The 26,951-nt window shown below is 34.8% G+C and overlaps 1 protein-coding gene across 6 annotated transcripts in view; it reads right to left on the bottom strand.

Moving 5' to 3' along the window:
• Window positions 1–26,951, bottom strand: part of FER (FER tyrosine kinase) — a 470,546-nt gene that overhangs the window by 245,968 nt on the left and 197,627 nt on the right. For 4 of the 6 annotated variants that reach the window (XM_045087150.1, XM_004761299.3, XM_045087151.1 and 1 more), the window contains 2 exons: window positions 13,323–13,526; window positions 3,775–3,897 (listed from right to left, as the gene is read on the bottom strand). In XM_045087150.1, the coding sequence (XP_044943085.1) occupies window positions 3,775–3,897; window positions 13,323–13,526 (327 nt within the window). The remainder of the gene's footprint in view (window positions 1–3,774; window positions 3,898–13,322; window positions 13,527–26,951) is intronic. The other 2 variants (XR_006608698.1, XM_004761301.3) reach the window with 2 other exon arrangements.

Raw genomic sequence — 26,951 nt, 5'->3', positions numbered from 1 at the left:
AAATCCTAGTTCTGGCACCTAATATTACTGTTTATTGATTTTCTTTCATAAAGACTCATGGTACATTTTTTTATATGTTACAGTCTTTTTCAATTTAATATTTTATGGAATCAAAGATATTTCCTTTTCCTTTAACCGACCCTTGTTTATTCTAGTCTCTGAAGTCTAGGCTCTACAGTGCACAGAAACAGTAGATAAGAACAGAGACTCCCGTCTCAGCTCTGCGTCTTACCTATTGTGTTATCTTGTGTGAATTATTTATGATTTTAAGCTTTAGCTCCTCATTCATAAGAAATATGAGGTTAAAAACAACACTAATCTTGTATGGGGTAATTATAATACTCCATAATAATATGTAAGGGTTAAATGAAATAATGCATATAAAAACTCAGCAAGTAGCTGGTTTCTAGCAATCACTCAATGAATTCAATGTTTCAAACATTTCCTGAATGCCTACTTTGGCGAGCACTGTTCTAGGCACTGGCACTACAGCTCCACTAATTGTTAAATGTAATTCTGGCCCTTACGGAATTTACATTCCACTTGAGGAAGACAGATAAGTAAAAATACATCATATGAGATAATTTCAAGTAAACACAACTGTAGCAAAGAGATAGTAAGGGAAAAGGGGAATATAAGGGGGTAAGAGGTTATTTCACGCGAGGTAGTCAGAAAAGGCCTCTGTGATGAAGTGACATTGGCACAGAAACTGACTCAGCAAAGAAGAGGCTCTGTGCATATCCAGTGTGCTTGCTAACATAAAGATGGTGCTGGGTAGTCGATAACCCTTGTTGACAACAATGCCTTGCATCTTCCAAACCTTTTCACAGGCTCTGGGAAGCAGCGCAGGAGAATCAGCCTGTGGAGGGTGAGGGAGGGATGGCTTGGGCACCCACTAGCTTTATTATCATGAGAAAGTTAAATAAAATCCTAATTCTAGACTGTCTAGTTTTCTGTACTTCTGAAGACAGGGAAGAGAATCCTTTGGCTACTGTGTCCTCCAGTTAGGCATTATGATGATGTACTTGTATTTTCATGGGTAAGAAAAAAATAAATAGGAAGTGAGCAGTAAGTTGCTAGAAACAGAAATTATATTGAAACCAAAATAGCATTCTTTATGTAGGCTAAAAATGAAGTCTGGCAAGATGGAAATGAGATGTTTTACAGCATATTATATGGTCAAAGACAATAACTTCTTATACAAATTAAATCAAGAAATAGATTTCTATTATAAGAGTATAAATAATTTCTTAAAGGAAGATATATAACAGATAATACCACCATAATAAAATACGTATCAATTTGTTCTTCATTCATAATTGAAAATTGTCTAACTTCTACAACCTCTGCTTTGTGATTTTCTTTTAAAAGCACAATATAATTTATTAAATAACATGCATAACAATATTTACAACAAACAGATAATGATCTGCCTATTTCAAATACCAGTACTTTACATCAGGTTAATAGCTAGATAAACTTCAAATTTCTACCTCATAAAGCAATCATACATAGCTCCTTAATCTTCTATAGCTTTCAGTCTACAGTTATTTTCACAGCTAGTGTTATATAAAATGATGAGATAATCAGCTCCACAGCCAGCTTTAGGGGTTTGGGAGAAAGAGAATAATTGACCATTTAACAGTCCACAGAATCTATTCCATTTATCTAGACTCATTTCATGGAAAACTTTATACAGAGAAGGATATAGCTTTATTTGAAATTATATATTCTTATTCAAGCCCAGATATGCATTTTTATGTGCCTCTTTATGACTTTGGTCTCTCAATTTAGACCTGGCTCCGCAAGTAGAAAATGCAAATATTTGGTTGGCTGTAAAATGGGATATCAATATCTCTGAAAACCCAGTTGCATATCTTGTTTACCTAACATGGGTAAAAAGTGTATCTTCACTGCACTGAACTTTATTTCATGCTGGAATTATACTGGAATTCAAGTATATACTTTTACATGTACAGGGAAGGATACAAAACTCCTGTCACAATGATGGAGGTTGGGCAGTGGTAGAGAGGTTGAAGACAACCCCTACATTTATGGTTTGAGCAGCTAAGTATTTGATGGCAAAGGTTCCCCACATTATTCAAAAGTTTGCTTTATGCTCCTCTGCTCTTAGTACCTGTTTTAGCTAACAAAAGACATTCAAAGAGGATTTCCACTTTTGTGAAATGGTAATTGCTTCTTTGCTTTAAGTCATTTTGGCTTATAAAAGGTTTCATAGGAACCTCTACTTTTGAATAGTGGGGAAAACTGGTGTCATTTATTTAAAAAGGAAGACCAAATTTTGGAGTTAAAGGTGATAAACTCAGTTTTATGTAAAGAGTAGAAAAAACCTCATGTCTTTTGGGAAAGACATAAATGTAAGGTAGAAATATAAATTTGTAAACCTCTGATATATAAACAGTAAATGAAACTGCACGAATAGATCACCTTAATCAAAGAAAAGAACTAGAATTCCGTAGAACAACCGCAGTTATTCATTGATGGAAGAGGAAACACTGACAGACTTCTCTGTTTTTCTAGAGAAAAAAGTGACAACCTGTTCCAAACTAAGGAAAATTTTTATAGGATTTTCTGAAATTAAAATGGGGGAAATAGCAAATGGAAAAACATAAATGAAGAATAAGCCAATCTTCTAACTCTAGAAAACTGGGCAAGGAGGCTAATTTCTTAGCCACAGAATCGGTGTTTAGCAACTGTCAAAATCTTTTGTGAAAGCAATGTTAAGGCTCAGCCCCCTGGGAATGACTAAATAATATTATGTGAATACAAATATAGACATTGTGTTCCTGACTAATAAAGTACAGTCCAACAGTTGTTTTGATTTTTTTTAATTTCTTTAGCAGAATCTAGATTACACATTAGCATTCTTAGGAATAACACTTGCTTCATATTAAAAAGTCATCCCTAGATATACAAAAATTGAATTGATAGACATTTACCTACAAGGTTTTCTGGCTGTTCATGGCTACTTTGTTTTTCATAGAAGATGACCTCAAAGACAAGAACTCTTAACCACCCCAGTCTTAAAGTACTCAGAAGCCAAGCCAGCTCCATTGCTCTATTTTGGGCCCGGTCCCACAGGCTTTATCTTAAAACACAAGCCATGTTCATGCCCACTCTTTACTTCATGAATCTCCTAAATGAAAGCAATGTGTTCTGTGCTAGATTTCAGAGGTAAAAATTACCTAGAACAATCTCTCATCTAGGTAGCTACCTGTTGGCTCTATGTAAGAAACTTATGACTTACTGTATTTGAGAAAAGTAGTGTAGTTTTTAAAACTTCTAATGTCTTAAAATATATTGTAAACTTAATATCCAAAATTAAAATTCTAATTTACTCATAATTGCTGGACATAGTCTTTGATGTCTACATCTTAAGATCTTATATAAACTGAACTCAAAATCTGAACCTTATAAAGTAAAAAAAAGTCTTAAGTCTTTTTTTTTTTCCAAAGTCTTAAGTTTTTTAAGGAAAACTGGGAATGGGAAACAAAAAAAAAAGAATAGGCCATTTGTAACCCAGCAAACACTGAATAAAAAGGCAACCCATCTTAATAAAACCAAGGAAGTACTATGTTTCAACATTAGTACCAGTGGTCATCACAAAGCCCTTCCGTTTTCCAAATTTTTATAAATAATCCAAGAACTTTATTTGTTGTGGTAAATGTTAACTCACATTTAAAAAAGAATACGTGTGTGTGTGTGTGTGTGTGTGTGTGGTGTGTTTGTGTGTGTATACATAAATGCACTTACCTTAGGAATAGGATTCAGCAGAACTACACCTGATTTCTTAGTGATGACCTGTTTTGTTGTATAGTGATGATCTATAAGCTGAGGAATGTTTGAAAAACCAGTGCCTTCAAATCGATATAGATTCTGGAGGAAGAATAAAGTAGAGTAAATATAAAGATATTGCTTCAACAAGACTATGTTCAACAATAAATTAAGTTTCACTAAGAAAAACTATTATATGAATGTACATAATACTACTGAATGGATAAAATGGCAAAAATAAAAATAAATAGATAAATAAAACTTCGATATGCTGAAAAATTTTAACTTTCCATAAAGAAACTAATTTTTATAATGACTAAACATAATTCAAACTGTCAAAAAAGAGAAAGAACGGAAGGAAGAAAATGACCTTGAACACATTTTGCTAAATGATAATCACAGGAAATAAAGCATGAGAAACACTTGACTTAATAAACAAGACATGTATTTACATAATGTTTACACATATGTCCCATCTGATAAAACTTCCAAGATTAAAAAATAATGTCAAAAGTTTGAGGCTATTATATTATATCCAATATAATAATAAATATCATTTCTCTTATGGGGTTGTTCATGTTTTATTCTTTCACCAAAAGCATCTAGTCCTTTATACATTATTGACAAAGAAATAAAATGCACAGTGACAAAACTGCAATTATCGGCATGCTCAAATCTTGCACTTTGTGGTTTTATAACATTAGATAAGTAACATTTTCTCAAACTCTGCCACACCCCTTTTCTCTGTCTTCATATTTCAAATAGGCATGTAGGTCAGTTATCACATGAATAAACTGACAGCAATAAATTTAACAAATAAAAAATATCTTACTGGCTGTACTTTTCAATGCAGGAAGCACTGGAATGCAATGTGATGTAATAAATACTTCTATTGGATTGTTCACAAAATGTTCGCCCATACATGTGCAGATACCAACATGAATGTGCTCTAAGAAAACTCTATGTTAATAAATAAGAACATTTAAAATTACCTAAATTTGGATATTATTTATATTACTGGAAGATTATTTTCATAGTTAAAAGATAAAAAAAATTAAAGCTCCTTTTCAAGTATAAAATAAGATTCAATTTACCAGAATTCAACTTATAGACCACTTTTACGTGGATATTTGTTTTATCAAGTGAGGGTCAAACAGGAGTTAGCTTACTATAAAATTAACCACAGAATATAATCCAATTCAATGCAGTATGTGTACGAGTCAATTCAGGGCAAATTGTTAATAAATTGCCTAAAGAATTTTTGTATATTGCAGCCAGATCTACTGTGACAAATTAACAATGATACTTAAGAACATTTCATACTGAAGATGCTAAGCTGTTATTAGGCATGCAATGCACTGAGCAAGTTCTCTCAGTGTCTCAGTTTATTCACTGGTGAAACAAATATTTGGATCCTGTCAAAGAGTAAGTATGAGGCTTGAGCAAGTATCAACAAGCAAACCCCAGTGCCCAGTATATGGCACATGGTACACACTCAATTAAATCACTAAAGCAACAATAATCCCTGGGTTACAAAAATAATTCTACACCCAGATATAGGAAAAGAAACATTTTCAAAGACTATTTTAAATCACATTTTTCTTAAGGAAATTATTTGTAAATAATCAGAGATCCTGAAAGGCATTCTTAGATTAAATTGATTAAGAAATAAAGAAATGTAAAGAAAGGTTAAAGGTTATAAAAGTGTAACATACAACTACAATAGTAACAATGGTAATATTTCAACCAAATATACAGCATTATATCCTTGGAAGTCACTGAGAATAAATCTTAAGCATTCTCACCACACTTTCACTTTCACACACTCACCACCACTTTCTTTTCTGCACAAAAGAAAGTATTTAACTTTAACTGTGAGGTGTTAATTATTTTGATCCTAGAAATCATTTTACAAGGTATATCAAACCATCAGGTTGTATACTTTAAATATATACAATTCTATTAGTCAATATTTCCTGAAAATGTATTCTTCCATAAAGTTAAAAATCTATATACTGTTTCTCCCTTTCTCTGATTCCTTCAGTCCACTCTTAACATCAGGAGTTCCTCTTACAGCAGATCATTGCTATTACTTTGGTATAATCTTATCTCCCTCAAAATAAAAGCCAAAGTCTTTGCCATGGTCTATAAGACTCTACATAATCTGTTTTCTATCATCTCTTACCACTACATACCCCCTCCTCCCAATACTTCCCACCAGCCATGCTCATTTTTTTCTTGTAAAGCACACCATATATACTCCTTAGGGAGTTTACATTTGCCGCTTGAATAGCTCCTCAGATGGCCATACGGATAATGGCTCCCTTACTTGCTCCAGTCTTTCAGCATTAAGTCACCTTTTCAGTGAGGTCTTCTCTGGCCACCCTATATGATATTCAATTCCCCAATTTCCTCACCCCAACTAAATTTCTTATCTTCTTTTCCTTACTGAATTTTCTCCTCAGAACTTATCACCATCTAATATCATGTATATTTTATTTTTCTTATTTATTGTTTATCTCCTTCTCTAGAAGGTAAGCTCATGTGGTGATAAACTCTTACATTCGTTTTGTTCATCACTGTATCATCATAGTCTAGAACACTGTCTGGCATGTATTGCCTGGATAAATAAACATGTATGAATAAATGAAATATTATGCATATAAAATGAGTGGGAAGCTAAAGAGACAAATAAGATAATTTGGAAATGAATACTGAAAACACACACTCAAGCAAACTCAACACACTGGAGTACAATGTTTGACAAAAAGTAGGTAGCATAACAAAATTTACACAGAATCAAATTTCAAATCAGCCACCAAAGTCTTACATAAAATTCTAACACACCTCTATAACTAGAGAAACAGGAAATGGAATAATGGGAATTTTCGTTTAAGAACATATCTAATTTAAGTTAAATAGAGTTTTCTGCCACTGACGTAGTAATCATTATGGACGAAGACAGTGAGTGATACAAGCAGCAGTATTTACTTCATAGGATGAAATAAGAAACTGATTTCTAGCAATTATCCTTTTAAAGTAATCAGTTCAACATCAGTGAAGTTCTGGAGTCCTAACTGTGCAAAACCAGTTAACTCACTTTCTTAATGATGAAGATAAAGTAATGAATCTAAACACAACGTTAAGATGACACATGCTTACAAAGTTTAGCTAAGCCTTGAGATAAGGTCAAGAACAGCACATTCACAGAAACTATTGAGGACTTGTTTCTTGATACTCTCAAAGTTCCAAATATTATAATTTGTACTTGTTATAAATCTGTAGTAATTTTTGTAGCTCAGATGACATGAGGTTTGGTTCACATACAAATGGATTCTTTCTTAAGTCTTCTACAGTTTCGACAATAATACAACAGAGAGAATCCAGACTAATCTTTAAATCAGACACTTTTCTTTGGACTAAGGTTGCTACTAATATGACCCCTTAAGTAAATTCCAACAGAAGAAACAAATATAGTAATACAGAATAAATTTTTGCAAATTTCTACAAAGATCATTTTGTTATCATTTGTATTACATGGCTAAGTATCATGTAATATGTCATTAAAAATAAAAAGTATGAATAAAAATGATATAATACAAATTTTTTATAATATGAATTATATAGTTACATATAATTAGAATGTATCAAAAAAGCCTCAAAGAATATATACTGAACCCAGAAGGTGGTATTATGAAAACATTTGCTCCATCTAGAATTTGTTTCTGAGTTATCACGGTGCTACTTAAGAATTAATCATGGGGGCTCCTGGGTGGCTCAGTGGGTTAAAGCCTCTGCCTTTGGCTCTGGTAATGATCCCAGGGTCCTGGGATCGAGCCCGGCATCGGGCTCTCTGCTCTGCTGGGAGCCTGCTTTCCGCTCTCTCTCTGCCTGCCTCTCTGCCTACTTGTGATCTTGTCAAATAAAAAAATAAAATCTTTAAAAAAAAAGAATTAATCATGCATATGGATGAAAAGCATAAAAAACAGAATCTGATTTTGTTGCTATACATACTTGCAGAGTACTGTTATACTAAGAAGTCAGACGGGACAGAATACACACATAAAAATAAGGAGGGGATTCAATGAATGTATAATCTGAAATAATATGCCTGAATAGATCCCCTGAAAAAGAACTGAAAACAAGCAGACTTAAGGAAAAGCAAGCAAGCAAGCAAGATGATTTCTGAAAGAGGCAGCTGAGATGAATAAGCTAAGTAAAAAACAAAAGGCTAAATAAAACATTCCTTTTTTGGTAAAATACCTAAAAATGAAAATACAAAACATAAGCGCTAGCTTTCTCAAATAAAAACGACACATGGAATATTTATAAGTAACTCATTAACCCGGTACACAGGATGGATTGCTGGAGAGTTTGGGAAAATAGCATTAATAAGGTTTCTGTAGGTCTTTTCCTAGTTACTTTTATTCATTCTTCAGATGTTGTCTCAAACTTAACTTTCTTAAGTATCCCAGTTAAAAGCTTTTATAGCAATGTGTATCTACAGCCTTATAATTATTACTTTACAGTTTATAATTATATATAACATGTGTGATTTATAAGGGACTGTGAGCCTCTCTTCTAGACTATAAGCTCCACAATTATATCCCTGGGCCTGAAAAGTACTCACTCAATCAGTATTTCCTAGAAGTTAATATTAATGAGGTTTTGGGAAAACTTTGTTTAATTGTTAAGAAGAAAGTCTCCTAAGTCTTTAATCATGTGTCAGGGACACAGAAAATGATATCTTATGACAGTTCATTTTGACTTCAAATTACTTATTGCCTTCTCTTGGATCCTTGAAGGATAGGAGTAGAGAGATTAAAATAACTCTAAATATACAACAGTAAGGCACAAACTTGCAAACAACTGTCACTCAAACAAATTTAGGGTTTACTCACTTTCACTTAAGTGAGAAGTCTTCTTAAAGGCTCATGGCATGAATTTAAAAATACATGTAGTTCAAAGAGCCTAGAGATTGTGACAACAACAGAACAAAGTAAGCAGGTCTGGTACGTGCAGAGACTAAATCTACCAGCTCGAAGTGGAACTTAGCACATAACAGACATCCAATAAATACCTGGTGAATGAATCAGGGATTTAATACCCATTTTACTACCCATTTTTATACAATAATTACAACATCCACTTTGGAATTATTTTGTTTTATTGACTCATATCCCTGGGCCTTACATATTACTCACTCAATTAGTATTTCCTTTATAAATGGTTAACGAAATAAAAGATGATGATATGCCCTTATACAGAGGATTTTTGTTATATTTCAAAATATTTATATTATATTGTTATTTTTAATTCATCACATTATTTCAAATTTTTTGGTTCCATCATCCCCAATTCTGCAACTTTAATATTTCCCTGTTAATGAATTCCATCAATGTCTTACCTACCAGGTTTTAAGTTCACTGAGAAGGAGGCCATACATTTTTCAGTTTTATCTCCTTACACTGAATAACATGGTTCTTTGCAAAAAATGTTTTTTTAGCAAATGCCTGTTATATAAATAAATTTGAGAAATATAATGGGTACTTTCCCATTAATAAGATCTTTCTGGAGCACTTTTGTTTTACTAAATGTATTTTTGTTTTATCATACACAAAAATAAGGATTTGCATCTATATGGAACAATGCTATTTGAATCTCTATGAAAATCTATCAACATTTATGACACAAAATAAACAATTTTAGGAACAAATCCTAAATATGTTTAGGTACAAACTGTTATATCAAATACCCTAACCAGGCTGTTAACTATGGAACAGGTCGGTGACTAATGCTAGAATTACACTGAGACTCAGATGCTCCTAGATATGATTAACATTATCTGGCTTTATGAAATTAATATATTTAGTGTCCGATTAAAAAGTACAACCCTTCTTGCTTGAAGAGCTAAAATGAAAGATAGATATTCTTTGCTAGAATAGTAAAATGTAAAAATTGCAAATATCTGTGTCCATCTTGATCATTCATAATGTTCATATAATGCTCACAGCATGCAGAGTTTCACCACATGTTAAAAAGTAACTGTGAAACACATTAAAAAAATCAAGCTTCAAAATAATTGCCATCTTACACTGTAGGTGACAGAGACAATGTTGCTAAAAATCCCATTATCTGTGATTGATGAATACCTCAAACTTTAAAATATAAATTCTAAAACAACACTTTCATTATTATTGAAATTTTACAAATAAATCACATAAAAACCAAAAAGACATTTTTATTTTATTTTTTTAATTTTTTTAAGATTTTACTTATTTATTTGACAGAGATCACAAGTAGGCAGAGAGGGAGGCAGAGAGAGAGGGGAAGCAGGCTCCCTGCTGAACAGAGAGCCTGACGTGGGACTCGATCCCAGGACTCTGGGATCATGACTTGAGCCAAAGGCAGAGGCTTTAACCCACTGAGCCACCCAGGCGCCCCCCAAAAAGACATTTTTAAAGTAACTTTTCCCAAATAAAGTCATTAAACAGTGGTAAGAATGCCTAATCTCTGCATAGCACCTTATATACCTTACAAAATACATATTTAGTGATTTGATTCCCGTAATCATGATATAGGCTATTAACCCCATTACTTTCCAAACTATGGACCTTCTAGAGAGCAGAACTGGGTTGGAATCCCAAGTCTTATGATAACAAGTTCAATGCTTTTTTCATGTTATTTGGTATTTTTCTCATTTTCTAAAATCTCACCTTTGTCTTCCTCTCTTAGAACAGCCATCCCATATTTATGTACAGCCTTTATAATCTACTATTAGATTATAAACTCCTTGATGGACTATAATAGGCAATTATTAAATATCTGATAATGAATTTCCCGATTTATTGGGCTCTTCTAGGCAACACATATATGAGGAAGGAAATGGGATAATTTTAACTCATGGAAGATTTACCCACACAAAATGAAAGAGAATTAAAAACTCCCCCAAAAGTCTAGATCATCTCAAAACTCCTATTTTCAACTGACTGAACAGCACAACATTATATAATAAGAATTAGCTAAATAAAATTAGGCAGTGGAAAATCTGATGCTTTCACAGATATATAAGAACTCTCATCTTTAATAGAGATCTCTGCAAAATTTCAATGACAGAAAGAAGCTAAATAAAATCTTCAAATGTGAATGGGCAACAATTTATTTTCAGAATATATCATACTATTTATTTTAGTCACTTACAAAGTGAAAATATTAAAGACAAGTGTTAATTTGCAAGTAGACCCCTTCCTTTTGGTTTCTAATAATAGTAATTTAAATTCCTACAGTTATATTTTATTTATTTATTTATTTATTTATTTTTACCTTACAGTTGTAACCTTTACAGTTACATTTTAAACTATAAGTGGTAACAAGGGAAATATTTCAGTCTTGTTTAATGTATGAAATAGTAACTTTTAGAGCTTAGAAAACACACGGAGACAATCACATAGATTTCAGTTTATACTTTACCTATAACTTTTCCTTCTACAATTCACAAACTGTTTTTTAAATATTGCCAGCATGGTCACAGGTTGGAATAGGCAAGCTTATCTACATCCATAACTTAAAGGCACATACAAATTATAAAAGAGTTTGCCAAGGAAATGAGGAAGGACACATTACTAGAAACAGTAGGTGGGATGTACGGATGTAGGAAAATATGATTTTGAAGTTGAGGTCTGAATGCTACACAAAATTAACAATGCAATGAAAATTATAAACCTTGATGGATTTATTCCTTTTAACCCATTAGAATGGCATCTATTTTCATTTAAATATAATTTCTAGATGTGAATATATGAAATGCCATTGTATACTGAAATGGTCACTTTCATGGTATGTGAAATTCACCTCAGAATTACAGATACATACTTTGATATATATATACACACACAGAGAGAAAGATATGTAGATACATATCTACCTAAAACCCTTTGACCTTTATCTAGCAATCATGGTTCACTCTGTTTGTAAGATAATTAGTAGCATTCAATTTCCTGGACATAAACTGAAATCTTAAGATAGCCAGCTTGAAAATGCATGCTCTTTGAAATGTTGGAGTGAAAAATGACAGAGGGCTTCATACGCCAAAAATATCAAGAATTTCTCAGTAGGTAAAGTTAAACAAAACTTCGCAATTACTTTTCATCTGTCCAATGCTTAATCAAAAGTAAGACAAACCTAAGAAGTAGTTTAGCAGTACTTAATAAACTTTAATAAATAATCAGAAGCAGCAGTGTGAACAAATCACTTAAACATTTTTTCATCAATTTCTATTTATTGTTTATTAATGCCAGTAAGGAACAGCTTACTCATAAAGGTGAAAAAGGAGCCTTAAACCTAAATTAATAATAAAGCTAATTCAACTATCCTTGTCCCCTTTATTAGGAAATTTCATTATCCCTATTTAATTACAAATATCTTAAAAATCTCTCATGGTATATATATATATATATTTTTTTTAAGATTTTATTTTAGGGGCGCCTGGGTGGCTCAGTGGGTTAAGCTGCTGCCTTCGGCTCAGGTCATGATCTCAGGGTCGTGGGATTGAGTCCCACATCGGGCTCTCTGCTCAGCAGGGGGTCTGCTTCCCTTCCTCTCTCTCTGCCTGCCTCTCTGCCTACTTGTGATCTCTCTCTCTCTCTGTCAAATAAATAAATAAATAAATATTTTTAAAAAAATAAATGAAGATTTTATTTTATTTGAGAGAGAGAGTGAGCAGGAGAGAGCACAAACTGGGGTAGGGGTGAAGGAAGAGGGAGGAGCAGGCTCTCCACTGAGCAGGGAGCCAAATGCAGGACTCTGTCCCAGAACCCTGGGATCATGACCTGAGCAGAAGGCAAATGCTTAACTGACTGAGCCTCACAGGCGCCCCTGTCATGGTATATTTTTGAAAGCAATTTCAAAGCCTAGTTTCAGGAGTATAAAATTTATTATTAAATTTATTCATGAAAAAAGGGAAAAATTATAATAATATTTTTAATTTTAATTTAAAATAACTTTAATGTTCATGTTCAACTTAAAATATTTTAAATGTTTAGCTTAAAATACTTTAAATGTCTGTAGCACCTGGGTGGCTATCGGTTAAGCTTCTGACTCTTGATTTCGGCTCAGTCATGATCTCCTGGTTGTGAGATCGAGCCCTGTATTGGACTCTGCGCTTCTCTTGGGGTCGGCTTGCGACTCTCTCTCTCCCTCTCCCTCTGCCTCTCCCTGCACTTGTGCTCTCTAAATAAATAAATAAAATCTTTAAAAATGTGTATTTTTTAAATGTTTGTGCATTTGAGTTTAATTTAAATTTATAACAACTATTTGTAATTTATAATAACTTAAAATAAATATGTCCTTAATAAGATTAACCTTTAGTGAATTTTTGCACACTGTATTGAAGGAATTCAGAAAAAAGTAAAATTAAGTACTAAGCTAAAATGTTACGGGCACTTATCATAAACTATTCATCATTTTATTATAATTATAGCATAATGAACTGCATAAGAATATACATATAAACTAAATTGAAAACGTACATCAACAAATTGTATGATAAAGTGTCGCCTTTGTCCATCAGAATATACAGAAAGGACATATTCACCAGGTTTCCCATGACTCTCTCGCACCAAGAAGTCTCCTTGTTGTTTTAATAGATCTTGCGCTTCTATTCTGGGAATTGCTCCATGGTACCAGTCCTGTTCTGCCAGGGGCTTCTCACTTATAGGGATCGTATCAGAGAACTTGTGTAAACATTGAGAAAAAATAAATAAATAATGAATTAGAGAAAATAGGAATTCTTCCTGGCAAAATTCATAGCAATTGTAAATACTTCTTACATACATTCCTCTTTTTAATCAACCAATTAAAAGCTTCATGATGAATCTGAATTTTTCATAATTTTTAAAGAAAATATCTCTTGGAACACCAGTGTTGAAGTTCAGCTCAAATACATATCCTTCAATACTTTGTTTATTCTGTCTATAGATGTTCTATCTATAGATATTCTATCTATAGATCTATAAATGCATACAATATTAGCCTTTAGTGTTAGAATTTATAGTCTTATTCACCATAATATAAAAGAAATCCATATATTTAAAGTTTACCAGAGAATTACAATAAAAGGGTGTAATATCAGAGAAATTTGTCACAAAACAATTTCATTTTTATTTAAATTAAGTTAGGTATTTTTATGGAATAAACTTTCAACAAGACAGGCTGTAAACTGCCCATGTCCTATGTTCCAGAAGCAATATCTAAAGCATTATTTGAAGCTGCCTTGCTGCCATGGCTTCCCATTCTTACCCTCATTCCCCTGACTGGCTTAGCCGTTACCACTGCCACATGGCTGGTCCTGTATAGCAATGGCCAATAAAACCTTAGGAGAAATAGCATCACCTGAAATCACCACCACAAATTTTTTTTTTAATAAATTGTTTATTTATTTGACAGACGGATATCACAAGTAGGCAGAGAAGCAGGCAGAGAGAGAGGAAGAAGCAGGCTCCCCGCTGAGCAGAGAGCCCGATGTGGGGCTCCATCCCAGGACCCTGGGATCCTGACCTGAGCCGAAGACAGAGGCTTTAACCCACTGAGCCACCCAGGTGCCCTCACCACCACAAAATTATAAACACGTGGCAAAAACAAGAGAGGACGATAAGCCACGACCATGGCAGGAAAAGTAGATTATCTTATTTTATGAGACCACATGCTAAAATCAAAAACCAGATAACTAAGGAGCGAGTATATGTCCTTGAAATGTTTCTAACTGATAATAAATGGAAACACATTTTCTAGTTACAAGTAAAAAGTTTGTTTTTAACATTCAAAGAACTAAATTGCCCCAGATGGTTAATAGTACTGTGTGGGTAAGGAACAGTAATATGCACTAACTCTTAAGATACTTAGAATACAATATGCACAATGTCTCATGGGAAAGTAATTTACAAATTGGAGAAATTAGAATTATTAATAAATGAAAGGCAAATATTCACATATATAGTTTCTCAGGCTGATGTTATGAACTCTATGTAGAGACAAAGTATGACATCTTCGCAGTAAATGAAAACTAGTTGTGAAAATAGCCTTTATTGTTTTGTACCACTAAAGAGGTCTAAACCTTTTAGGTCAAAGTTCCATTTTACATTACCCAAAACCCAACCTACTGATTTAAAAAAACAACCTTGAAAAATCCCAAATGGAATCAAAGAAGAGCTCACACTTTTGTTTCTACTTCTTCCACTTATTATACACTTAATTTCTTCAATATATACATGGTGTGACTTACAAAGAAGCTTTTACTAAGCAAATAAGGCTTTTCCTTTAGTACTAATTATGATAAATATAATATTTATAAAAAATTTTAATTAGTGTTTTCAAAAATGGATTTAAAGGACAATTATACAGGGAATCAGCCACAAGTATGAGGTAAAAACAAATGCATAATACACACAAAATTAAATTTTTGTGTATACTAATAGTTCTTAAAAATTCTTAAAATATGTAGTCAAAATTATTAAATGAATCTTTTCCAAAATTTTATCACAATGTATCTCACTATAACAAACACCAAAATTTTTACTAACAAAAATATTTCCATATTTATAACAAAATATTTCCAAGTGTTGCCAATGGTGAAATTCAATGTCACCTCCGTGCAAAGAATTTGTTTTCATCATTATCTTTCAAGAATGTCTACATATTAGAAAGGTATCACAAACAAGGATGTCAATGTGCTTGATTTCTTGTCCTATTCAACCTATCCTCCCAAATGTTGATTTATTTAGAATAGTAAAATGCAGAGCCTGGAGAAGTCATTAAGTAAGAAGGGCATCTGAAGTACAAAAGCTCAGCTAACACTGAGAATTTCATTTAAGGATTTGAATGTGAAGAATCTATTTGGGGGTGGTAAATCATCTTGAAAGAACATCTACATTTGTTTATTTGCTTTAAAAAATAAGTGAATGGGAAGGAAATTACACTACTATATCACAGGGATTACATACCAGTCCTTCAGATTTATTAGTTTCTTTGAAATAGAGATCTAATACCAATACAAAGTGTAAGCTGGGGGTACCTGGGTGGCTCAGTCCGCTAAGCTTCTGATTCTCGATTTAGACTCAGGTCATGATCTCAGGGTTGTGAGATGGAGCTGTATTGGGCTCTGCACTCAGTGCAAGTCAGCTTGTCTCTCTCCCTCTGTTCCTCACTCCCGCCACCACCCCATAACCCCTGCGCCGAGCCCCTCCCGCAGCATGTGCGCACACTCTTTCTGTCAAATAAATAATGATCTTTAAGAAAAAATATGTAAGCTGAACAGTTTGCGAGTGTATGCATGCGTACATGCATCTGTATACACATAAGCAGGGAAATGTCCTATATATGCCCAGTCTGGGTCTATCAGGTTTTATAGGAACTTCTCTGCAAGCAAAGAAAGGAACATTTTTATTAACATGATTTCAATTAAATTCCAACACAATTCTGCGAGCTTGTTGTAATGGTATGTAGAATGCATCAGCAACAAAATCCAATATCCCAAAGGTGTCATAATTACATCAAAAAGGAAATGAAGCTTTTTACTTCAAATATTGTATCTTTCTCTTTTTTTCTTTTTTTAAAATTGTGTTATGTTAGTCACCATACAGTAAGTATTAGTTTTTGAGGTAGTGTCTATGAACTATTATATCTTTCTAATCCTGAGTAGGATAAGATGTTTCCTTGTCAGTAAGTCATCTAAGATTTTTGCCCAAGATATGGGGGGAGGGGTTCTTTTTTTTGAAGTCACTAGTTAATCTAACATAGTTAATTAGTTATACTGAAACAGGAAAGTTTTCCTGATTGACTGGGCTAGGTGTTTAGGTATTTTTCCTGGGCCTTATTCTTAAAGAACATTCCAGCAAAGACATATTGGGTTTGGGGCACCTCGGTGGCTCAGTCATTAAGCATCTGCCCTCGACTCAGGTCATGATCGCACGGTCCTAGGATCGACACCCGCAATGGGCTCCCTGCTCAGCGAGAAGCCTGCTTCTTCTGCCCTCTGCTTCTCCCTCCCTGTTTGTGTTCCCACTCTCGCTGCATCTCTCTTTGTCAAATAAATAAATAAAATCTTTAAACAAAACAAAACATGGTGGGCTTAGTGAAATAAAAAGATTTGTTTAAGTGAAGAGGCAAGGAGGAGTCAGTACTAAGAAAATGAAAATATTTTTGGCAGGGGTGGAATAAGGGCCTATTTTTTTTTTTCTTATTCAGCCTAATTACCAAGTATGTCATGCAAATATGTATGCTTTTACTTATTTCTTTATATATACTATTTATTTATTTATTTGATTGAGAGAGAGGGAGCACACACTCAAGTAGGGGGAGAGGGAAAGAGAGAATCTCAAGCAGATTCTCTGATGAGAAGGGAACCCAAAGTGGGGTTCCCTCTAACCCTGAGATCGTGACCAGAGCCAAAACCAAGAATCAAAGCCAAGGTGGCCCAATTTGCATGCCTTTATCTCAAATATTTCAGTTCAAGAAGAGCCTTTTTGTTGAGAGGCAAAAAAAAAAAAAAAAACAGCAGGGGCAACTAGCTGTCTCGATCAGTATAGCCTGAGACTCTTGATCTCAGAGTTATAGATTCGAGTCCCACACCAGGGGACTTTAAAAAGATAAAATCTTGGGGCACCTAGGCAGCTCAGTAGGTCATGCATCCAACTCTTGATTTTGATTCAGATCATGATCTCAGGGTCAGGGATTGAGACCCCCATATTGGGCTGTGTGCTTGGCATGAAGTCTGCTTGAAATTCTCTTTCCCTCCCCCCGCCCCCACTAATGCACACACTCTCCCTAAAATAAGTAAATAAATAAATAAATAAAACCTTTTTTAAAAAAATAATAAAATAAAATCTTCAAAAAATAGATCAAGCTCTGGATTCTATTAAAATCAGGCATCCAAATAAGAAGCAATTAAACAAAAAAGAAGAAAATAAAACAGCATGAAAAACATGTAAGTAAACCACTCAAGGAACTGGGACAAGCTAAATAAAACTTCACCACAAACAAAATTTTTAATGGATTTTTAATAACCATAAAATGATATTTAATTCTCTTTTCTATTCTTATATAAATTTAGTAATTAATTTAATAATCTAAGTAAAGAACTATTTCAAATCTGGTTTAATATTATACTGGGGGGTAAGGAGTCAAGATGGCAGAGAAGTAGCAGCCTGAGACTATCACCTAGCAGGAGATCAGCTAGATAGCTTATCTAAAGATTGCAAACACCTACAAATCCATCAGCAGATCGAAGAGAAGAACAACAGCAATTCTAGAAACAGAAAAACAACCACTTTCTGAAAGGTAGGCCTGGCGGAGAAGTGAATTCAAAATGACGGGAAGATAGACGGGGGGGGGGGGGGGAGCCAGCTCCCAGTAAGCGGCAGAGCAATGGAACACAAAATCAGGACTTTTAAAAGTCTGTTCCGCTGAGGGACATCACTCCAGAGGCTAAACTGGGGTGAAGCCCACACGGGGTCAGTGTGGCCTCAGGTCCTGCAGGGTTACAGAAGGATCGGGGGTGTCTGAGAGTCACAGGGCTTACAGGTATTAGAACGGGGAAGCCGGCTACAAAGACAGAGCCAACAGTAAGCTCACAGCTCAGGGTTACCTCGAACTGGTCGCAGGCTCGGTGAGCTCCCAGCACGGCCAGAGGTCAGGCAGACGGGAGTGACTGGGCGCTGTTCTCTGAGGGCGCATTGAGGAGTGGGGCCCCAGGCTCTCGGCTCCTCCCGGCTGGAGACCAGGAGGCCGACATTTGATTTCCCATCCTCCGGAACTCTACGGAAAACGCTCAGGGAACAAAAGCTCCTGAAAGCAAACCCAAGCGGATTACTCAGCCCAGCCCCTGGTAAGGGCGGTGCAATTCCGCCTGGGGTAAAGACACTTGAAAATCACTACACCAGGCCCATCCCCCAGAAGATCAACAAGAAATCCAGCCAAGACCAAGTTCACCTACCAAGGACTGCAGTTTCAATACCAAGGAGAGCAGCAGAATTCCAGAGGAGGAGAAAGCAAAGCACGGAACTCATGGCTTTCTCCCTAAGATTCTTTAGTCTTGCAGTTAATTTAATTTTTTTTCTTTTTCATTATTTTTCTCTTCCTCTGCTAAAACTTTTTTAACTTTTACCCTTTTCTTTTTTAACATTTTTAACTAGTTTATCTAATACATATATATTTTTTTCTTTTTTATACATTTCTTTCGTTGTTTTTTTTTTTTAATTCTTTTCTTTCTTGCTTGCTTTCTCTCTTTCTGAACCTCTTTTTAACCCTTTCTCCCCCCTCACGATTTGGGATCTCTTCTGATTTGGTAAAGCATATTTTCCTGGAGTTGTTGCCACCCTTTTAGTATTTTACTTTCTCCTTCTTATACTCTTATCTGGACAAAATGACAAGGCGGAAAAATTCACCACAAAAAAAAAAAAAAAAGAAAAAAAAAAAGAACAAGAGGCAGTACCAAAGGCAAGGGACCTAATCAATACAGACATTGGTAATATGTCAGATCTAGAGTTCAGAATGACAATTCTCAAGGTTCTAGCCGGGCTCGAAAAAGGCATGGAAGATATTAGAGAAACCCTCTTGAAAGAAATAAAAGCCCTTTCTGGAGAAATAAAAGAACTAAAATCTAACCAAGTTGAAATCAAAAAAGCCATTACTGAGGTACAATCAAAATGGAGGCTCTCACGGCTAGGATAAATGAGGCAGAAGAAAGAATCAGTGATATAGAAGACCAAATGACAGAGAATAAAGAAGCTGAGCAAAAGAGGGACAAACAGCTACTGGACCACGAGGGGAGAATTCGAGAGATAAGTGACACCATAAGACAAAACAACATTAGAATAATAGGGATTCCAGAAGAAGAAGAAAGAGAGAGGGGAGCAGAAGGTATACTGGAGAGAATTATTGGGGAGAATTTCCCCAATATGGCAAAGGGAACAAGCATCAAAATTCAGGAGGTTCAGAGAACGCCCCCCAAATCAATAAGAATAGGCCCACACCCCGTCACCTAATATTAAAATTCACAAGTCTTAGTGACAAAGAGAAAATCCTGAAAGCAGCCCAGGAAAAGAAGTCTGTAACATACAATGGTAAAAATATTAGATTGGCAGCAGACTTATCCACAGAGACCTGGCAGGCCAGAAAGAGCTGGCATGATATATTCAGAGCACTAAACGAGAAAAACATGCAGCCAAGAATACTATATCCAGCTAGGCTATCATTGAAAATAGAAGGAGAGATTAAAAGCTTCCAGGACAAACAAAACTGAAAGAATTTGCAAACACCAAACCAGCTCTACAGGAAATATTGAAAGGGGTCCTCTAAGCAAAGAGAGCCCACAAGCGGTAGATCAGAAAGGAACAGAGACAATATACACTGACAGTCACCTTACAGGCAACACAATGGCACTAAATTCATATTTCACAATAGTTACCCTGAATGTTAATGGGCTAAATGCCCCAACAAAACACACAGGATATCAGAATGGATAAAAAAACAAAACCCATATATATGTTGCCTAGAAGAAACTCATTTTAAACCCAAAGACACCTCCAGATTTAAAGTGAGGGGGTGCAAAAGAATTTACCATGCTAATGGACACCAGAAGAAAGCAGGAGTGGCAATCCTTATATCAGATCCATTAGATTTTAAGCCAAAGACTATAATAAGAGATGAGGAAGGACACTATATCATACTAAAAGGGTCTGTCCAACAAGAAGATCTAACGATTTTAAATGTCTATGGCCCCAACGTGGGAGTAGCCAACTATATAAACCAATTAATAACAAAATCAAAGAAACACATCAACAATAATACAATAATAGTAGGGGACTTTCACACTCCCCAACTGAAATGGACAGATCATCCAAGCAAAACATAAACAAGGAAATAAAGGCCTAAATGACACGCTGGACCAGATGGACATTGCAGATATATTCAGAACATTTCATCCAAAGCAACAATATACACATTCTTCTCTAATGCACATAGAACATTCTCCAAAATAGATCGCATCCTCAGTTCTAAATCAGGACTCAACCGGTATCAAAAGATTGGGATCATTCCCTGCATATTTACAGACCACAATGCTCTGAAGCTAGAACTCAATCACAAGAGAAAGTTTGGAAAGAACCCAAATACATGGAGACTAAACAGCATCCTTCTAAAGAATGAATGGGTCAACCGGGAAATTAAAGAAGAATTGAAAAAAATCATAGAAACAAATGATAATGAAAACGCAACAGTTCAAAATCTGTGGGACACAACAAAGGCAGTCCTGAGAGGAAAATATATAGTGGTACAAGCCTTTCTCAAGAAACAAGAAAGGTCTCAGCTACAAAACCTAACACTACACCTAAAGGAGCTGGAGACAGAACAAGAAAGAAACCCTAAACCCAGCAGGAGAAGAGAAATCATAAAGATCAGAGCAGAAATCAATGAAATAGAAACCGAAAAAACAATAGAACAAATCAACGAAACTAAGAGCTGGTTCTTTGAAAGATTAATAAAATTGATAAACCCCTGGCCAGACTTATCAAAAAGAAAAGAGAAAGGACCCAAATAAATAAAATCATGAATGAAAGAGGAGAGATCACAACTAACACCAAAGACATACAAACAATTATAAGAACATACTATGAGCAACTCTACGCCAACAAATTTGACAATCTGGAAGAAATGGATGCATTCCTAGAAACATATAAACTACCACAACTGAACCAGGAAGAAATAGAAAGCCTGACCAGACCCATAAACAATAAGGAGATTGAAACAGTCATTAAAAATCTCCAAACAAACAAAAGCCCAGGGCCAGACGGCTTCCCGGGGGGAATTCTACCAAACATTTAAAGAAGAACTAATTCCTATTCTCCTGAAACTGTTCCAAAAAATAGAAATGGAAGGAAAACTTCCAAACTCATTTTATGAGGCCAGCATCACCTTGATCCCAAAACCAGACAAGGATCCCATCAAAAAAGAGAGCTATAGACCAATATCCTTGATGAACACAGATGCGAAAATTCTCACCAAAATACTAGCCAATAGGATTCAACAGTACTTTAAAAGGATTATACACCACGACCAAGTGGGATTTATTCCAGGGTTGCAAGGTTAGTTCAACATCCACAAATCAATCAGTGTGATACAACAAATCAATAAAGGAAAGAACAAGAACCATTTGATAGTCTCAATATATGCTGAAAAAGCATTTGACAAAGTACACATCTCTTCCTGATCAAAACTCTTCAAAGTGTAGGGATAGAGGGCACATACCTCAATATTATCAAAGCCATTTATGAAAAACCCACCGCAAATATCATTCTCAATGGAGAAAAACTGAAAGCTTTTCCACTAAGGTCAGGAACACGGCAGGGATGTCCATTATCACCACTGATATTCAACATAGTACTAGAAGTCCTAGCCTCAGCATTCAGACAAAAAAAGGAAATTAAAGGCATCTAAATCGGCAGAGAAGAAGTCAAACTATCACTCTTCACAGATGATATGATATTATATGTGGAAAACCCAAAAGACTCCACTCCAAAACTGCTAGTATACAGGAATTCAGTAAAGTGTAAGGATATAAAATCAATGCACAGAAATCAGTTGCATTTCTCTACACCAACAACAAGACATAAGCAAGAGAAATTAAGGAATCAATCCCATTTACAATTGCACCCCAAACCATAAGATACCTAGGAATAAACCTAACCAAAGAGGCACAGAATCTATACTCAGAAAACTATAAAGTACTCATGAAAGAAATTGAGGAATACACAAAGAAATGGAAAAATGTTCCATGCTCCTGGATTGGAAGAATAAATATTGTGAAAATGTCTATGCTACCTAAAGCAATCTATACATTTAATGCAATTCCTATCAAAGTACCATCCATCTTTTTCAAAGAAATGAAACAAATAATCCTAAAATTTATATGGAACCAGAAAAGACCTCGAATAGCCAAAGGAATATTGAAAAAAAAAGCCAAAGTTGGTCGCATCACAATTCCGGACTTCAAGCTCTATTACAAAGCTGTCATCATCAAGACAGCATGGTACTGGCACAAAAACAGACACATAGATCAATGGAACAGAAGAGAGAGCCCAGAAATAGACCCTCAACTCTATGGTCAACAAATCTTCGACGAAGCAGGAAAGAATGTTCAATGGAAAAAAGACAGCCTCTTCAATAAATGATGTTGGGAACATTGGACAGCCACATGCAGAAAAATGAAATTGGACCACTTCCTTACAGCACACACAAAAATAGACTCAAAATGGATGAAGGACCTCAATATGAGAAAGGAATCCATCAACATCCTTGAGGAGAACACAGGCAGCAACCTCTTCGACCTCAGCCGCAGCAACATCTTCCTAGGAACATCGCCAAAGGCAAGGGGAGCAAGGGCAAAAATGAAGTATTGGGATTTTATCAAGATCAAAAGCTTTTGCACAGCAAAGGAAACAGTTAACAAAATCAAAAGACAACTGACAGAATGGGAGAAGATATTTGCAAACGACATATCAGATAAAGGACTAGTGTCCAGAATCTATAAGGAACTTAGCAAACTCAACACCCAAAGAACAAATAATCCAATCAAGAAATGGGCAGAGGACATGAACAGACATTTCTGCAAAGAAGACATCCAGATGGCCAACAGACACATGAAAAAGAGCTCCATATCACTCGGCATCAGGGAAATACAAATCAAAACCACAATGAGATATCACCTCACACCAGTCAGAATGGCTAAAATCAACAAGTCAGGTAATGACAGATGCTGGCAAGGATGCGGAGAAAGGGGTACCCTCATACACGGTTGGTGTGAATGCAAGCTGGTGCAACCACTCTGGAAAACAGCATGGAGGTTCCTCAAAATGTTGAAAATAGAACTTCCCTATGACCCAGCAATTGCACTACTACTGGGTATTTACCCTAATGATACAAATGTAGTGATCTGAAGGGGCACATGTACCCGAATGTTTATAGCAGCAATGTCAACAATAGCCAAACTATGGAAAGAACCTAGATGTCCATCAACAGATGAATGGATAAAGAAGAGGTGGTATATATACACAATGGAATACTATGCAGCCATCAAAGGAAATGAAATGTTGCCATTTGCGACTACGTGGATGGAACTAGAGTGTATCATGCTTAGCGAAATAAGTCAAGCGGAGAAAGACAACTATCATATGATCTCCCTGTTATGAGGAAGTGGTGAGGCAACATGGGGGCTTAAGGGGGTAGGAGAAGATTAAATGAAACAAGATGGGATTGGGAGGGAGACAAACCATAAGTGACTCTTAATCTCACAAAACAAACTGAGGGTTGCTGGGGGGAGGGGTGTTGGGAGAAGGGGAGTGGGGTTATGGACATTGGGGAGGGTGTGTGCTTTGGTGAGTGCTGTGAAGTGTGTAAACCTGGCAATTCACAGACCTGTACCCCTGGGGATAAAAATATATTATATGTTTATAAAAAATTAAAAATTAAAAATTAAAAAAAAAAGAAATATTATACGGGGGGAGAACAAGTAATTTGGGGTTTTAAAATTTTCCAAAAAATTCCATAAAGACCTTTAATTTTAAGCTATGTATCACTGGAAAATTTTAGATTAGGACTCAAACGTCATGCAGAAGTAAGAGAATGACTTACTTGCAAAAGCTTGGACTAGGTCTATTGAATAGGAATCTGGTTGGTAGTAGTAAAAGCTATTTTCAGTGAAAGGAAATTGTAATCATATGTAGAAAGCACATTTATACCATTTAGAGTGTGATAACTGAACAAATGTTTAACCTAAAGTGAGAACAATGGGCACCTGGGAGGCTCAGTGGGTTAAGCCTCTGCCTTCTGCTCAGGTCATGATCTCATGGTCCTGGGATTGAGCCCCGCATTGGGTTCTCTGCTCAGCACGGAGTCTGCTTCCTCCTCTCTCTCTGCCTGCCTCTCTGCCTACTTGTGATCTCTCTCTGTCAAATAAATAAAAATCTTTAATAAAAATAAATAAATAAAAATAGAATGAAAACATGAATAATAATGTTCTGGCTGCTACATTTTTCCATATTTCTAAATAATTCTGTCTTGAATTTATGGAATTAGTTAACTCTAAAACAGTGAAAAATAAAAAATATTCTAGATATTTGATCTTCATGATCACTGCCTCAGGCTAGACAAACAGAATATAAATTAATTAGAACAATGTTCTGTCTTTATGAGGCACTAAGGCCTATCTTTAATTCTACAAATTCCAATGTTTTTAGCAATAAAGTAGAATTGATCATTTTTTCATGTACTGACATCTTTAACCAAAACAAAGATACTTCACCTACTGTTTATTTTCCACAACGAAACTAGCAACAAAACTATTTTTCATAAATTTCTTGATTAAAGATCTATTGTACTTTTTGAGAACCTGAGTTTGTTCATTCTTCAGCCAATAATATAGCTGTTGTCCAGCATAACTAGTCAGAATTACAGGCTAATCAGAAATTTGCATTCTCATATGATTCTTTCTAAAATTTTACCTAAAAAGATAGACAAGTAAGTCAAATTCAAATACTACCTTACTTCCACAACTTCCCATTTCCTTGGTCGCCTTTTTGTGTACCTTTTGGATCTCTCATAAGAGACACCATCTCTAGCAAAGTAATTTTCTTAGAAGTCTTTTGCTTTTGGTTTAATGCCTCTGTTTCTTCCAATACCTTCTGATTTCCTCTGGCTTTGTTTTTTTGTTTGTTTGTTTGTTTCTCCTTGTTACTTTAGTTCCTTACTCTTCTCTTTATTCATAATCACCTTCTTTCTTCACTTTATTATTTTTATCCATTTACTTTTTCCAGTTGTACTTATGACTCTTATTCATACTCTCTCATCTGATCATTTCACTGCTTGTTTTCTACGGTTTTATTTTTTTTTTTCAGTAGCTAATATTTCCTTAAGCTCATATTATATATAAAATGTGCCACAATATCAATAATAACACATTTCAATCAACTAAATATATTCAGTGCTAATTTCATGTTACAAATATCAACTAAAACTTACCAACTCATTCTAAGAGTCATGTTTCAATAAATTTAAACATTTATCAGTAAGTTGAGATTTCTGGTGAAGAATGCAGTATCAGTTGGACATGATCAGACTAAGTATTTGTTCAAACATGTAAAGGAACAGACATGCTCTCTATATAGTAAAATGACAGGTTACAGAAAATAAATCCAAAAAGCCTTTCTTAAAAATTGTATGTGATAATGCTAATGGTTCAAAGCTAGGAATTCTGAGAATAATATTTAGTCTTCTTAAACATGACTAACTAGGCAGGAGAATCCAATGTATGTATGATAGTGAGATGCTGCAATTTTTATTTTCCCTTATTTCTCATTTTTCCACATCTTAGTGTCTGAGGAGTGGGAATAGCTAGAAAAAGGGAGGTAAATTGAGGCTTTAGGAATAAACAAAGAAAACTAAGATTTAAAATATATAGTATTTAACCTGAAGTTAACAACATGTCTTGTTAAAAGAGGTACAAGGTTGCTCTGCTAGGCTTTAAGGAGAACACTAAAAACCACAAGCATTTTATTATGTTATGCATGAAAAGAAGTACACTTCCTTATGCCAATGGTGGAAGCCAAGCATTACAATACTAACATTACAATGATGTACAACTGAAACATAGCTGAATTACAATTTTCTAATTTTCTAAAATAAAGCAAGCCAGCAAAATCTTACTTACTATATTTTTCTATATAATGGAAGCATATCTTTATCTCCCAATATTTTTATTTTCCAATTCTAGTACAAAGTAATTCTAAAATTAAAATAACATATATATCAATATGTATAAAAATGTGAATTTTCAAGAAGCAAGAGTTGATTAATTTTTTAAGTAGGCTCTACGCCCAGCATGGAGTCCAATGTGGGGTTCAAACTCATGACCCTTAGATCAAGACTGAGCTGACATCAAGAGTTGGATGCTTAACTCACTCAGCTATCCAGGTGCTCCAACAGTTGAATAATGTAATTTTTCTGAGGTCTTAAGAACAACCATTTAGACCAAAATGTGCTTTACTCTGTTTTTAAAGAATACTTTTCAAAGAGTACTACTATTCAAAAGGTGTGATCATAGCACTGATACA

This window comes from Mustela putorius, unplaced genomic scaffold (assembly GCF_011764305.1).
Source record: "Mustela putorius furo isolate JIRA1106 unplaced genomic scaffold, ASM1176430v1.1 tig00001063_pilon_pilon_pilon, whole genome shotgun sequence".
In the NCBI taxonomy this organism is placed as follows: domain Eukaryota; kingdom Metazoa; phylum Chordata; class Mammalia; order Carnivora; family Mustelidae; genus Mustela; species Mustela putorius.
The sequence above is the reverse complement of the archived record's forward strand: the minus strand, read 5'-3'. Positions and strand labels throughout refer to the sequence as shown.